Source organism: Candoia aspera, chromosome 1 (assembly GCF_035149785.1).
Source record: "Candoia aspera isolate rCanAsp1 chromosome 1, rCanAsp1.hap2, whole genome shotgun sequence".
NCBI classification, from domain to species: domain Eukaryota; kingdom Metazoa; phylum Chordata; class Lepidosauria; order Squamata; family Boidae; genus Candoia; species Candoia aspera.
Genome location: NC_086153.1, coordinates 183,789,853 through 183,805,728, shown reverse-complemented (window position 1 = coordinate 183,805,728; position 15,876 = coordinate 183,789,853). Strand labels below are relative to the sequence as shown.

The 15,876-nt window shown below is 37.5% G+C and overlaps 1 protein-coding gene across 3 annotated transcripts in view; it reads left to right on the top strand.

Moving 5' to 3' along the window:
* GULP1 (GULP PTB domain containing engulfment adaptor 1) overlaps nucleotides 1–15,876 on the top strand; it is a 118,366-nt gene that overhangs the window by 13,786 nt on the left and 88,704 nt on the right. For 2 of the 3 annotated variants that reach the window (XM_063318085.1, XM_063318083.1), the window contains exon 2: nucleotides 3,924–3,985. The exons of the other annotated variant lie outside the window; for it this stretch is intronic. In XM_063318085.1, coding sequence (XP_063174155.1) covers nucleotides 3,958–3,985 — 28 coding nt within the window. In that variant the 5' untranslated portion in view covers nucleotides 3,924–3,957. The remainder of the gene's footprint in view (nucleotides 1–3,923; nucleotides 3,986–15,876) is intronic. 3 annotated transcript variants of the gene reach the window in all.

Sequence of the window (15,876 nt, the reverse complement as noted above, 5' to 3'; positions counted from 1 at the left end):
TTCTTCCACCACACAATTCTTCATTTCTTCTCTGTCCTCATTTCTGTTTTCCTCACTAAGGCCTTCTTCGATATCCTCACAGCTCCTTTTTGAGCATTAATACCACCTTTGGTTCCATCAGTGAAATTTGGAAAACAGTATTTCTTGAGCATCTTTTTCAAACACGGCTCAGCCTCCTCTGTCTGCCTCTCCTTTTCTGGTATCTTACTGAGCATAAGTAGTGGTAGCTGCCTGCCCCCCTTTATCTCATCCCTATAGCTATTCCCTTCCTTCTACCCTCCCATTTGAGTTCCGCAGGGTTTGGTGTAAGCTGTTCTTCAGTATCTACCCACCATTTGAATGGGATGATTTGTCTGCATAGTACGAAAAATAATAATCAGGCTTCCTTCCTATTTCAAGGGAATCTCCATAATCATGGGCAAACCATTATTACTGTGCTATAGTTTGTGTGCTCTAAGGTTTCTACAGTAGGTTTAAAAAAAAAACTCTGTTAAGGTCTCCAGATAGGTAACAGATTCAGTAAATAAATATTATTCAACTTAATCATAGTGGGTAGGCTTTCACAGATACAGTGATAGATTGCATTGAAAGCGGATGAACCCATCCAGACTGAACATTTTATAAATCATCTATATAATGGTTGCAGTTGGTTATCCTTTTATTTTTTTTTTGTTCAGTTATTCCATTTTTCAGTTCTAGGTATTTGTTATGTTTTGATTTTAGTTTCATTGTTCTTTTTTTTTATGCTCCTAACCAGCTGTAAGCTGTGCAGAATCACTTTGCCATGTTGGGAAGTCATGTAAATCAAATCAATCAGTCAATCAAATCAATCAGTCAAATCAATCAATCAAATTTTAAGGTCATCCCTAAGTGTAGACTTGGCATCTGGGTAAATACAGAACTTCCTGCTGCAATCTAATATGGCCTGACCTATTAGACGATTGAGCAAACTTATGCCTTGTGCCCCACCGTCAGAAAATAAAGGGAGCTAAAGTCAGGGGACAGTGCTTTTTAGAGGCAAGAGCAATCCTCTGAAACAGTTTAAATCTTCTGCCAATAGTGTTTGTACCAGTTGTATTAGTACCAGTTTAGTGTCCAGATAGAAGGCAAACTATGGTCCTGTGACACCTTCTTTTTTTTTCTGGTCTTGCCATTACTTGGAATGCTCTGTTGCCTTTCCTACTAAACAGCTCCTACTAAATCAAGCTGTCCATTTCTGGAACCTGTGAAACTATTAATAATATAAACATTGTAGATTATGTTGCTCTAAGAATCACCAAGAGCCAGGTGCAGCTTGTTCTGCAGAAAGATTTCCCAGCAGTGAAGATGAGCCAGAAAGATCTACTTCATCCTAGCTGCCAGGTTTCCTTCTTTCTTAGGGAGGAGGTGTGATACAAGCAAAGGCAGACACTCTCATGATCTGGGGCCATCACAGTCACAAGCTTATTGTATCAAAATAGAAACAAGGATGTTTTAAAAAATGTGAATTGGGTTGAAAAGATGAAACTTTATTTCTGAAAAGATCTCCTTTTCTTTTTCAAGTCATACTATGGTATAAGCATAGCAATTTGCAGCAGAGTGGAAGAGAATTTTTACTGTAAACCGCCCAGAGTCCCCCTTTTGGGAGAGTTGGGCAGTAATAGAAATTTGAAAAATAAAATAAATAAATAAATTGCATGCACAATTATATATAATCTATCTTAGAATCATTGTTATGTACCCTTCTGGCTGTGGATATCTTTTTTATTTTTTTAAATTAAGTGAAATACCATGAACTGTAGGAGAGCTGTATACAGTAGGTTATATTTGTCTTGCTGCCACCATTAAACTCTTCCTTTCTCTTTGGGCTTTTTTTTCCCCATTTACTTGCTTGTCTCTGAAATAACATAACTAAGTAGAGTGCCAGGAAGATATAGGAGAAAATAGTCATTTGGTTAATATTTAAATAAAGAACTTGACTTAAATCAATTCACCTTGGTTTATGAATGAATTATTTGATTCTACAGTTTAATCAGTCAGTACCTGCTTACCTTGGCACTATACATATCCCTAATCCTGTCTCCCTGACAGATGGAGGTTTTGCCTAGGCTAAGACTCTCTTAGACCTGTTCTGATCCTTATTCCTCCCAAATATCTCTTCTTCCAGTTCCTTCTGGAGCATAAACTAGGAGATGCCCTGTGGGTGTCATGCTTTGGGGAGTTCCACCACTCAGTCATTACATTTGTGTCATTTATATTATATGTTATCTGAAATCATATTGAAAATATGCTGTTTAATATGTACATCATTTTCTGCATCAAGAAAATTCGTATTTTATAAACAAATGAGTAAATGTATTGCTTTGGAGATATACGATAAATTTTATACTTACTTTAAATGAACACAGATTGGATGCCCAGTCAGATGATTTCATGGGTCTGTTTTTAACTAAGATGTTACATTCCTTAGACAGGTCAAGCTTAGACGTTGTAGTTTAGGCTAAGAAGCTCCAATTACATCAAATTTTACTTAACATAATTAAAATGCAATTTAGTAACGTAAATTAAAAATTAAATTAAAAAAGAATCTTAAGTATTCTAGAAGATTTATATTGATAAATGACAAGTAAGTACAATTTATTTAATTTCTAGTTAAACTGAAGGCTATTAGAATATACAGGTAGTCCTTGTTTAGCGACCACAATTGGGATTGGCAACTTGGTTATTAAGTGAAGTAGTTACTAAGCAAAACTGTGACCGTGCTTATGATCTTACTTCAGCTTTCCTTTGCTTTACGAATCTGCGGAGGTCATAAATGCAAGGATTGGTCATAAAGTTACTTTTTAATCACTGTCATAACTGCGAATGATCACTAAATGAGGCAGTCGCTAAATGAGGATGACCTTTCTGTTTTTTTCATGTTGATGTGCTAACTGCTGTTACTTGCTATAGATTATAAAAGAGAGAATAAATCTAAATAGTGCAGTCTGTGTACTGTATATAGAGGGTAATCATGTTTGAGGGTCCTGATTGGTAGTCATTATTTTACATTAATAGTAGTTTGTATTAAAATCATCATATCTGATATAGCAAACATGGACAACAATTACTAAATTATTTAGAATCAGGCTTCTGTTAAATGTATAATTATCATTATTTGTCCTTTAAGTTTGAAATATAAATAAAAATTAGAGAAAAGAGAAATCGATGCTAAATTATTTGGATACAGTATCTAGAATTGGTTGTTAGTATTTTTATTGTGACTGCTAAATGTTTTAAGCAGATTAGTTGTTTGCTTTCTATATAGCAATTCATATTAATTTGGGTACAATACTTGCAGTATTAGAAATATTAGTAAAGAACCCAGCAAAGTTTAATCTGAAGGTTCATTTGCAAATAAAACCTACGTAATCAGAGTTGATCAGTGAACATGGTGGCAAAACTCCAGAGAAATTCATTTGCTGGATCATGACTTAAAGCAGAAACAAAAGAAGCCAAACAAAAACCAGCCCTAAAAACTGGGTTTCTAAGGGTACTGAAACCTCCAGTCCAAATGTGCTAAAAGCTACTCAAAGTGTTGATATTGTCTTAAATCTAAGGAATTCACTTTCTATCCAATCAACCTCTATAAGGTGACATGAAATGCTACTAATATATACTTGGCATTTTAGTCTTCAAGTAGGATAAATCTAATAGAGATTCATGAGTCTTCGTTGGATGAACGCATTTAGAACTGTTTTTAGACTGCCATTCCAACTACATTGCAGAATATATCTGTTTGTTAATCAATTCTGTTTTTAGAGATATTTTTCACTGTATGTAACATGAATCTAATAGTATTTGCAAATAAATAATTGTGAAATCAATGTCACTTTTTAACCAAAATTTATGTGTGTGTGTGTGTGTGTATATATATATATATATTGTTTTGTTTTGTTTTTTAGTTTAAATCACATGCACAGTGGATGATTTCTCATCATGAATCGTGCTTTTAGCAGAAAAAAAGGTAAGCAGTTTGAATTGCGTGATTGATTGATTTTATTTATTTATTTATTTATCTAATTTATCCCCGCCCATTGTTGGAGGCCTCTGGGCGGTTTACAACAAGTGATTAAAACCATCAGAATAATACAAAAAATAAAATACTATAAAAATACTATAAATAAAAATAAAGAATAAAAAATCCAAGTGATGAAACATCTAAAACAGTCCAAGTGTGGGAGGAGTGGTCTATAACAACCATCCCCATGTAGCTCTATTCCCCTCTCCACCCCAAGCGAGGCGGCAGAACCAGGTCTTCAGACTCCACCGAAAGGCCAGGAGTGAAGGGGCCAATCTCACCTCCGGGGGTAGCATGTTCCACAGGGCAGGAGCTACTGTGGAGAAGGCCCACTTCCTGGACCCCGCCAGATGAAATTCTTTTACAGATGGGGTCCGTAGCATGCCCTCTCTGCACAATCAGGTGGGACGGGTTGATGTAATGGGGAAGAGGCGGTCCCTCAGGTAACCTGGTCCCATGCCATGTAGGGCTTTAAAGGTGATGACCAACACCTTGAATTGGACCCAGAAGCAAACTGGTACCCAATGCAGCTCGCGCAGCAGTGGTGTTACATGTGCCCTTCTGGGGGCATCAAAAACAGCTCGCGCAGCTGCATTCTGGACCAGCTGAAGCTTCCGGATACTTTTCAAGGGTAGCCCCATGTAGAGGGTATTGCAATAGTCTATCTGAGAGATAACAAGGGCATGAATGACTGTTCGAAGGGTCTCGAGGTCCAGGAAGGGGCGTAACTGGTGCACAGCACGTAGCTGCACAAAGGCTCTCCTGGCCACGGCTGCCACCTGCTCTTCGAGCAGGAGCTGTGAGTCCAGGAGGACCCCCAAGGTATGCACCGGGTCTGTCTGGGGCAGTGCAACCCCATCCAGAACCAGAGATGTTAATGTCCTGGATACAGAAGAACCATTAACCCACAGCCACTCTGTCTTACCAGGGTTCAGTTGAAGCCTGTTGTTCCCCATCCAGGCCCCCACAACCCCCAGACACTCGGAGAGGGTGGTCACGGCATCACTTACTTCACCCAGGATGGAGATATACAATTGAGTATCATCAGCATAATGATGATACCTCATCCCATGGTGATGATCTCACCCAGCGGTTTCATGTAGATGTTAAAAAGGAGAGGGGAGAGTACTGATCCCTGTGGCACCCCACAAAGAAGGGGCTGTGAGGCCGATCTCTCCTCCCCTATCAACACTGACTGGGATTGGCCCTGGAGGAAGGAGGTGAACCAGCGTAAGACTACGCCACCCACCCCCAACTCCCTGAGCTGTCCCAAAAGGATACCATGGTCAATGGTATTGAAGGCCGCTGAGAGATCAAGGAGAGCAAGGATGGACGTACTGCCTCCATCCCACTCCCGCCAGAGATCATCCATAAGTGCGACCAATGCTGTTTCCGTCCCATAACCGGGCCTGAAACCTGACTGAAAGGGGTCTAGATAATCTGTTTCATCCAGGACCCTTTGGAGCTGCAAAGCCACCACTTTCTCAACCACCTTCCCCAGAAAGGGGAGGTGGGAGACTGGACGAAAATTGTCCAGAACAGTAGGGTCCAGCGATGGCTTCTTGAGGAAGCTTCTTGATACTAGAATAGTGAAAAGAGGCAGCACTGAAAAGAAAGTTCAAAGTGACACAACTTGAAATGACAGTTGGCCAGAGCATTATGATAAAATGCCTTAGTGAGTTGCTATTTAATTATTTTTCCTATGCAACTGCAGTGGTTTATAAGAGATAAAATATACACTAAAATTACATAACAACCATTTATATTAATGAGGCAGGGTAAAGGAAAGGAAAAACAGAAGAAAAACCATTCATCCAACTTTCACACAGACAAAGCCTGGAAAAAAATAGAAATCTTCCAGATGGGTGGCTGAAGAAGTGAGCCTTCCAGGGCATTTTGATCCACCTCCCTGTGGATGGCATTCTGGAGTTCTCAGCATGCATAAGATACTCTCACTGATTGACCAAATCTGTAAAGATGAAAACAATCCATTAGGTATTCTGGTCTGAAGACTCAGGCTTCTCTCAACAAGTTAGAATGGGAATATGTGTTTCAAGGACATAGAGCTCTTATAAATAGATTTATTATAGGAAAGCTACTAAAGCAATTACAAAAGGATTCCAGTGGCTGCTGTGTATCAAATACAAACCCAATTTATAATGAAGACAAGGTTTAAATTCTTGTAGCAGTCAGCTGAGGATTGAGAAAATTATTATCATCATTTGTTCACTCTTTTGGAACCTAGCAAGAAACAGTAACTAAATAGTGATTTACCATCTACAAAAGCTATACACCACAGGCCACCAGTTTCAGAAACTGAGATGAAATCTGTTATAAAAGGTCTGAAGAACAATGAAGCCCCTGGCAAGGATTTTCTACCACCTGAGCTATTTAAAAAATGCTCTGACTGGTGTGTCCCTTTCTTGGTGGAGTCATTCACACACAGAAATAATATCTGCCATATCCCAGTTGAATGGAAGATGGCAAATGTAGTTCCTCTAAATAAAAAGGGGAATAAAAAAGGATTCTAGCAATTGTAGGCTCATTAGTCTAATAGATATCATGACTAAATATATATGCCAAGTTTCTCAAGCATAGTTGAGAGCTGGTTGATTGAAAAATGAATTCTAGCAGAAGAACAATCTGGTTTTCAACAGGGTTGATCTACAATCAATAACTGCTTTCTCTTGAACCATTTAACTGCTAAGTATGTCAGCAAAGGAAGGCAATTGTTTGCTGTCTTTGTAGTCTTTAGTGCAGTGTTTGACACAGCTAATTGAGAAATACTATGGAGGAAATTGACTGTGTTCAATATGGAACCCAGACCATATTGCACTGATCAAAGCCTTTAGACAAATACCTCCTTGAGAGTGCAGTCTGGGGTCAATAGGTCCATGACAAGTAGGACCAATACTTACAAAGGAGTAAGATGAGGTGCATACTTGCACTGTTGTTATTTAATCTATATGTCAGTGAAGGATCCTGAAATACTTTGCTGTATGCTGATAATATGATTTTATTATCATAATCACAAGTTGCTTAGGTTGTTGAGAAGTCTTGGCTCCTGCTATCATGATAATTATTTTATTAATAAATCAAAGTCAAAGATCATGATCTTTGGAAAAAGATATCACAGTCTCAGATGGCTATTAGATGTTGAGATATAAAAGCAAGTTAACACTTTTCCTTATTTAAGGATAATCTCTGAAACTAGGTCTTGGCTTCCTTATCATTAAAGGAGCTTACTGTCATGAGCACCGTTGCGATGATTGTGTCAGCGCAACGGCTCACATAACAATACAAGGAAAAGGGGCCAAGGGATTAAAGGATAAGCAACTGACTAACAATAAAAAGCAACAGACACCGGCAACAAGGTAACGACTCCAGCCGGAAAGCCGATAGAAAGATACAAGGTTGCAAAGAGAGAAACTGACAACGCCCGAGCACGAGGCACGCCCGAAGCTGTCAAAACAATCACGGATATTATCGCCCGGCTTAAACTCATCACCGGCTGGAGCCCCGCAACCCGGGGCACCAGCAGGGGCCCCGCGACCCCTCACCCACCGGCAACAGGACACTCGGGGCTCACTCAGAGCAAGGAGGGTGGAGCGCTGACCGGCGCGGGCTATTTAAATCCCGTCCCGGCGCGCTCCATTCACTCTCAGCTTTTCAATAGGCATGCATCCTATACTCAAATAAAGTCAGAACCTAACCTTCAAATTAGCGTCTGCGTTTTATTGGGTAGCAGGCAGAGCCTGACACTTACTCAGAATGAGGATGCATATGAATTTGTTATTAACATTAGTAAATTATTGTTATCCGGTTCTTTAGTCCCAATAATTAACTGTATAAAACTAAAGTTACTCCTACATTCTTATATGGAACTAATGTATGGGGCTTAAAAGACATATTATTATTACATCAAACACAATTTCAGTATTTGAGGAGTATCTTGGGTATGGATAAAAGGACCCCAGCTGCTGTACTTAGAGCTGAGTTGGGGAAATTGTTCATTTATTTGCTTCTTTATGTTCTTTGTCAAAAATTAAGAAATATAATTATTGATAGAGAATTAATCCTATGGAAAGTGATAGACTCTCAAAATTGTGTCTGATAGAACAGACTAAATGTCAATTAGAGACTTTAGACATCTTGGATTGTACAACTTACCAATTATATTAGGAGTTGCAGCCTCACTGTTTCTTGTCCAAATGTCTCTGGACAGCAAAGACTGCTGCACAAAGAATCTTAGATACTGACGCTCAAAGAGATATAGTTACCCACATAAGACTGGCACACTGAAATGGATGAGCTGCTTTGAAATTGAATTTTTAAAAAATATTTTTTCTTGATTTTTTAAAAAAAAAACTAATAAAAGAATACAAATTAAACTCAGAAAGGAAAAGAAAAATAAAGAGAGAATAGAAAGAGCAAGAGAAAAAGAAAAAGGAAAAAGAAGAAAAAGAGAAAGAAGTGACTTCCAATCTTCATCACAAGTACAAACAAATTTAGTAATTCCTCACGTCCTATAAGGTTACATGCAAGCATCTCTTCTTCCCATAACGCATCCCTTATCCATATGCAAATCCATAAATCATTAACATTTCAGTCCTGGTGTCAGCAAAAAGTCCATAAGGGTTCCCAGAATTTTATCGAAAACATATCTTAGTTTAATCTTGGTCACACAAACCAACTTTGTACTCCTTCCTTTTCCTTTTAGTAATCTTGATCTTTAATTCATTCAGATGTTGTTGTAGGATTTCATTTCTCTTCAGTTTTTTTCCCCCCCATCTCAAAAGCTTATTTGAGCCTTTAGCAAACCTCTTGTAAATCTAGTAACTAGCCAGTATCCAGGTTCTTGGCTTGTCATTTGTTTTTCCACTTTAATTCTCATCTCTGTCTTATAATCCACATTTTTTTTTCCAGTATTTCAACAATTTCTTTATATTCTAATATTTCTGCATCAGATGAGGTTTGTTTCAGCACTTTATCCTGCAGATCTTCCAGGGTATTCTCTTTCACATATCTCATTTCTTCTTTAACATTTTTTGTACATAGTCTATCCACAGAAGGAGACATCACTGCTGACATTATAGCTGCTAGGTTCTCTCCCCATTCTTCAGATATCTCCTGGAGTATTTTAAATGTCATAGCATTTTCTGTCATTTTGTTTCAATGCTGACCAAAGACAAAAGGCAAGCCTTCTCTCTTTTCTTTTTTCTTTTATGCCTCAAATCTTTAGTCCCCTCTAGTGTCCAATTTCTGAAATCATAATGTCTCAAATTTCTGTCACAACTTAAGGTAAACTAAAAAATTTAGTTCCCACAAAGGTGCTGTTTATTTATATAATTATTTCCAAAATATTATACCAAAAGTCCTAGTATTCCAAATTTGTCTGATCCCTTAATTCATTTAAAACTTTCTTGAGTTAAAGTTTTATTTAGCTTTTTTGCTGTTTATTTCAAATTCTTTGAATTCTTACGTTTATAATTAATTTTTATTTTATTCTGGAATGAACGTAAATTCATCAGGTAGCTTTGCAAACTTGTTGTTTTGAAGATCTCTAACAGACTTAAAGAGAATCAATTTGGTGTAGTAGTTAGAAACTGGGAGACTATGAGTTCTAGTCTTGCCTTAGGAACAAAGCCAGCTGGGTGACCTTGGGCCAGTCCCTCTCTCTCAGCCCCAGGAAGCAGGCAAGGGCAAACCACTTCTGAAAAACCTTGTCAAGAAAACTGCAAGGACTTGTCCAGGCAGTCTCTGAGTATCTGACATGCTAGCTCACCCGGAAGTCCGAAACTGAAAAATTTCTGAAAGTAGGACCTTGGTAGAAAGCAGTATGCAATCCCCAACAGCTGTGGGAGAACCTTCCAGGTGATAATGGTCAGTGGTATATTTGTAGGAAACTTTGGCAATATCCAACTGTTGCTTGAGGAGCCAGTGTGCTGCTTGAAGTTCCTGTTGAAAGTGCTTGGCCTCAGGGAGGGTGGTCCAGTTTGGCCACAGGTATGGGTGGCTAGATGGCAACAAACAGCAGAGCCCCCAACTGTCCCTAAGAGCTAGCAACAAGACCCTTCTTTTTTTAAGGTCAACTAACTGTTGTGGAAGGAAAGGGGAAGGAAACAGCTGGCAGCTTCACCCAGGCAGATGCCTCATAATGGCCCTTCGAGTGTAGTTGCTGGTGCAATTTTTGGTGGCTGATTCACTCCAGGAGGCCTATATCAGCCTGCTCTTAATGTTCCTTTCCTGGTGAAGAATTGATTTAATTCACATATTCTGTTATGACATGGTTTGTTCAATCACAGTTCATTCAGCAAGCCATAGTGGCTTGCTCAGCAGTAAATAATTGTCTGCTGTAAACCAAGAGCTGGCAACCTCTTTTCAATTCAAGGTCCTCACTCAGAATTCAGAATTACAGTGGAAGCCATACTTGATAAACAGTTTGGACTGGATGAAAATAGGGGATATAAAAAATAACAGTGGTAAAAAACAGGATGAGTAATATTCACTATTGTCATTACCAGTATCGTTTTCATAAGCATCATTATTACAACCATTATTATTGTTGCCCTGAGCTTTATTATTATTCTTGCATTATTACTATCATCTGTATTATCATACATTATCATATTTTAATCATCATTACTACTAGTATTTTCATCATTTTTACCATACTATAATTACCATTTGAGAAACAAAGCACATTATATTTAAACAATAATGGTAAACAAAGCCTATGTGTGAAACTAATAATGTGGCCTTAACAATATTTCCCATTTCAGTCTTTTGTCTTACAACATTTCTCTAAGATCAGTGCTGTTGTTTACATGGCAACACTGTGTAATATGATGCAGAGCTGATATCTAATTTGGGGGTTAACTCATGCATAACATTAAGCGTGTAACCATGTGTCCAATGGTTACATTTGTTTTTCTCATTTCTGTGTAATAACAGACTTAGGGATTGTACATATATGTATTTTCATAGAGTTGCATGTGGACTGCTGGGGAAAAAATCCTTGGTTTTCTTTTAAAAAAACTATTACAAAGCTGGAATGAGGAACTCTTTTCTTATATAAATGGCAGTGTGTGTTCAAAATACATCTAGCCCATCTTGCTATATTTACCATATACTTTGAATGAGCCTCCCACCTACTACAGTGCATATCACATTTAACTAAAGTACTAGGACAAAGGCCTGATTGAAGCTTTTGATGTTGAGGTTTGAAACTATATATTCAAATAATATTTTGAAATAACACAAATGTTGCTTTAGTCTTGCTTACATATTCCTTTTTCTTTTGTTATGGTGGAAACTATCATCAGTTCTTACTATGGTTTCCTGCAGTGCTGTCTACCCAGCATGGTCAAAAAAAGACAAGAAGGCAACCATGATGGTGCAATCAAAGCTCTACCTGTTTTTTATGTGTGTCATGGCCACCATCTTGATTTTATTGACCAAACCCTGCAAACACTCCTGGTTCACTGAAACAAGCCAGGATGAGACAGAATACAGTTAAACTAAGTAGAATTTTTCCACTGAGATAGAATAATGAATCACAGTAATCAGTAGTTGAAAATGCAGGCAAATGCCTATCATCCTCAGCTAGCAGGGGAGGTTTGTGCAAGAAACACCGAATTATGGTTTGGTGCTGGTCTGAATTACTGGTTTCATGCTTAATGTTTCAAAAATGAGCAGGAGTAATCTTTTTGCTCATGCACTTCTCCATTCCTCTGGTGGGGCTGTGAAGAGTAGTTTGAAAGTGTTTGCTTCCATTTTAGAGGAGTGTAATGTGTCTTGCAAAATGAGACAACTATAATCTCTTATATAACTATAAGAAAGCCAATTTGGTCTAGTGGTTAAGGCAACAGGCTAGAAACCAAGAGGCCTTGAGTCCTAGTCCCACCTTAGGCATGAAAGTCGGCTGGGTCACCTTGGACCAGTCCCTCTCTCTCAGCCCAACTCACCTCACACCCCCCCCCCCCCCCCCCCCCCCCCCCCCTCCACAGGGTTGCTGTTGTGGGAAAATAGGAGGAAGGAGTACTGGGTATGTTCCCTGCCTTGAGCTATTTATAAAAATAATAAAGGCGGGATGAAAAATCTAATAATAAATAAATAAATAAAATAGTCTTGCAAAAATTCAAAGAAGCAGCTCCTGATGACAGTCCTGGGGAAATTATGTCAATCAGTTGTGGCTTTCTTTGGAGGTTATTTTTAGGACAACACTTTTAGAAGTAGTTTGCCATTGTCTTTTTTCTAGGCACTCCCAAGAGAGAGTGACTAGCAGAAATCATCCAGCTGCCATTCATTCATTCATTCATTCATTCATTCATTCATTCATTCATTCCTTTATTCAGTTTTTATAACCGCTTAAGCCAGGACTGAAACTCTGGTTTCCACACTCCTATTCCAGAACATTATTCATTAGATGAAACTGGCTCTCTTTTTCCTATAATACTTGCAGGTTTCTTTGGAAGTTGTTCGGTGGTGGTGGTGTGGGGGGAATGATAAAGCACATTCTTCAGTATCTAGGATGAAGATGATGATAAATTTACAAATGCATGGTTATTATTATGTCTGATTTCCTTTAGATAGTGCATTAAAAAAGCCTTAGCTATGGCTTTTTTCCCCATGGGCATACATAGATTCAATATAAAAGAAAAAGAATGGGAAGAAGACAAGAAAAACAAATAAATTCAGTCATAAATTCCTTATAAGCTAACCAAAACAAATATTTTTAAAAGTTAGCTCTAGTGAGGATGACTTTTTAGATGCTGTTCTGTATTACAAGCCTAAATTGTATGTTAAAATTTTAAAAGATCAAGTATCCTATTCCAAATTTAAATCTGCAGTGTGCTAGGTATTCATTTAGTGGCTGTTACAGCACTATTATCCTGGTATTTCATTTTATTGCAAAAGCAAGTGTAAAGAGGGAGGAGACTAATAAACCAAATCCAAACGTCTTTAGGAAATATTTATCTGCCTGAGAGTATGAGGTAAATGTACATATAATAAAGATAATTGCATATAGAGGTACAGATAAACAGCAAAAATTGAGCAAAGGCAAATATGCCACATTTAAGAAATAAGACATAATTCTGAACTGGTATTTTAGTATTCTCAACCTCTAAGCAGGTTAAGTTTATGTTTATAGGTACAGTGATTGATTTTTAATAACAGATTACAGTGAGAATACTCATTTTCATATCTCAAATAAGAATATAATTCTGTTTACTTGCATGAATTTCATGATTTAATAAAGTGAAATGAATAACCAATAAATTGCTTCAACTAATGTGTAAGATATACATTGTAATCATAGCTTGAAAAGTGCTGCTGGCTTTTTAAAATAAAGTTTAAAAGGCAGTTTAAGATTAAGAGCCAGTTGCTAGGATGTTTAGATGTTCTGAACTAGGAATCCCCAGCCTCTGGGGGCTGAAAGACATACCTCAAAGGCCATGGACATTGTAACAAAATGACTGCTGCCCTGGTGAGCTTGGCCACTCATAAAATACTCATTTACTAGAAGGCAACTTGAGTCGTACCAAATAAAGATGAGATATAAATTGCTTCCTGCTCCAGTTCCCCTATGTCTTCTGTGGGGGTAAGTGGGCATGCTTCCAAACAAACAAGGTGCATAGCCCATTGCATATCTTTTAAAGAATACCCTGCAGCCTAGGTGGGTTCCAGAGACATTCCTGGAAATACAGCATACCAAGTTCCCATTTATTGTATTGAATTGAAAGAATCTTTAAAGAGTAAAATCAGATGGAACAGAGAGCCCAAAGTTGCCATGTTGGGAGCCCTGTTCAACACAATACTTCTCAACATAGATTTGTGGGCTATATATCATATCAATTCTGTCCTTTATTTGCTCAGTTAATATAATTTGCACATGGATTTCAGAGGTACAGCCAATGATGTTATTTCTGAAGAAAAAAGAATGAGGAAAACAGTACCAAAGCAGTTAGCTTTCTTTATAGCTTCTGCCAAAATAAAACACCTACAAAAACAAACAATTCATAGTTAGCAATATTTTTCCCCTTCATTGGATAGCTAAATAAATGTTACAATAGCAGGAACTGCAGTTGTGGCAACATATCTTGAGGTGCTGGGAAAAAAGGAGACAACCATGGTGTTCATCTCCTTTGTAAATATTAGTATTGTTAGCATTTGTTTTGTCTTGAAAAGGCTAGATTTGCCATAAAATAAAATTGGGAACATTGCAATGGCAGCATGCAGACATGCAGAGCTTGGAATCCAGCAAACAACCCAGCCCATGAGCCAGAGTGAAGCAACCCACTCTCCCTTTTTTCCCCTGCCTGCCTAGCAACAATACGGGAGGAAGGACTGCCTTCATCCGGTTAGGTTATTAATTTTGCAGAGCTATTTCTAAAGCTTATGGCATTCAAAAATGCATTTTGAATGTTCAGAACTGCTACATTAGCTAAAAGACATATGCATTCATAATGGACTTGACTTACATTAATTAATAATGCTTTTGGGTTTAGTGGGATGTTGGGGGCTGTGAGACAACTTTTCAAAAAAGAGGAGCTGAGTATGTTAACATTGTGAAGAAAGCAACTTTTTAGGTGGGCAGCAGTTGTGCTCATATGACTGGATTTTATAATATAGGAGTTATACGCAGCAACATTAAATATGGCTGGATGTATTGACCTATTAGAAGTTGCATAGCCTGAAAAACTGCAATCCCATGCAAGATCAGAACTAAGTGGAAAAGAACAGTTAAGTTACAGGTCCAATAATAAAGTAATCTTCTACTTTAAATGATAGAAATTTGAAAAAGTACACAGCACTGTGATTGTTAATGACAGGAACTTGTGAAAATAGGGGAGGGTGACTACAATTTAATGTGAGTAGTGAGGAATTATATCAAATGTCTTTAGAGAAAGTTATGGAATATAATTGCATTTGTATAGGCTGGTAATAAAATTGCCTATTTTCAGAAGTACAGACTAGAAAGATTTGATGTACCTGATCACTGTTGGGGACCAATAGGCACTGGAACTTGAATTCTTAAAAGAACATTTCCCTTCCAGGGAGAAAAGTCTACAAAGATAAAAAGCCTATTCAAGAGTAATTAACTTATTTATTTGCTCAAGTTTTTAGGCTATTCCAGATAGCTTACAGAGAGTAGTAAGTAGGATTAAAACAGCAGTCAGAAAGGAAAACAAGTTGAGATACAAAGGGAAGAAAATGAACTTTAAAAATCACCAGGAAATAAAATATTTTAAAACAAATTAAACCTTTATAACAGCTATTTTCTATGCTGATGGTTAAAGAAGTACAAATAAAAATGAGTTTTGTAAAACAAACAAAAAAATTGAATCAGCAAATAAACCAGGGACGTGGTTAGCATACAAACTGAGGAAAGAGAGAGGGAAAAATATATTAAAGTTGCAGAAGGGAAAAGATAGTACAACAGAAAATAAGGAAATGCAAAAGATGTTTTGAAAAAATATTATACAAAATTATATAAAGATGAGGAGGCTCAAAAGGAGAATATAGATGAATATTTAGAGAAGTCAAAACTGCATAAAATAGTGGAACAACAAAAACAGATGTTGAATGGACCAATAACAGTAAGAGAAATAATAAAAGCAATAAAAATAGCAAATCATGAAAAGCACCAGGCCTGATGGATTACCTGCATTGTGTTACAAATATTTTGAAGATTTACTGCTACTGCCCCTACAAACAGTAATGAACTCTGTTTTGCAAAAAGAAATGATTCCAGAATCTTGGAAAGCAGCAAATATTGCTCTAATACATAAAGAAGGTCAAGATCCAATTTTACCAAAGAATTAGTAGACTTT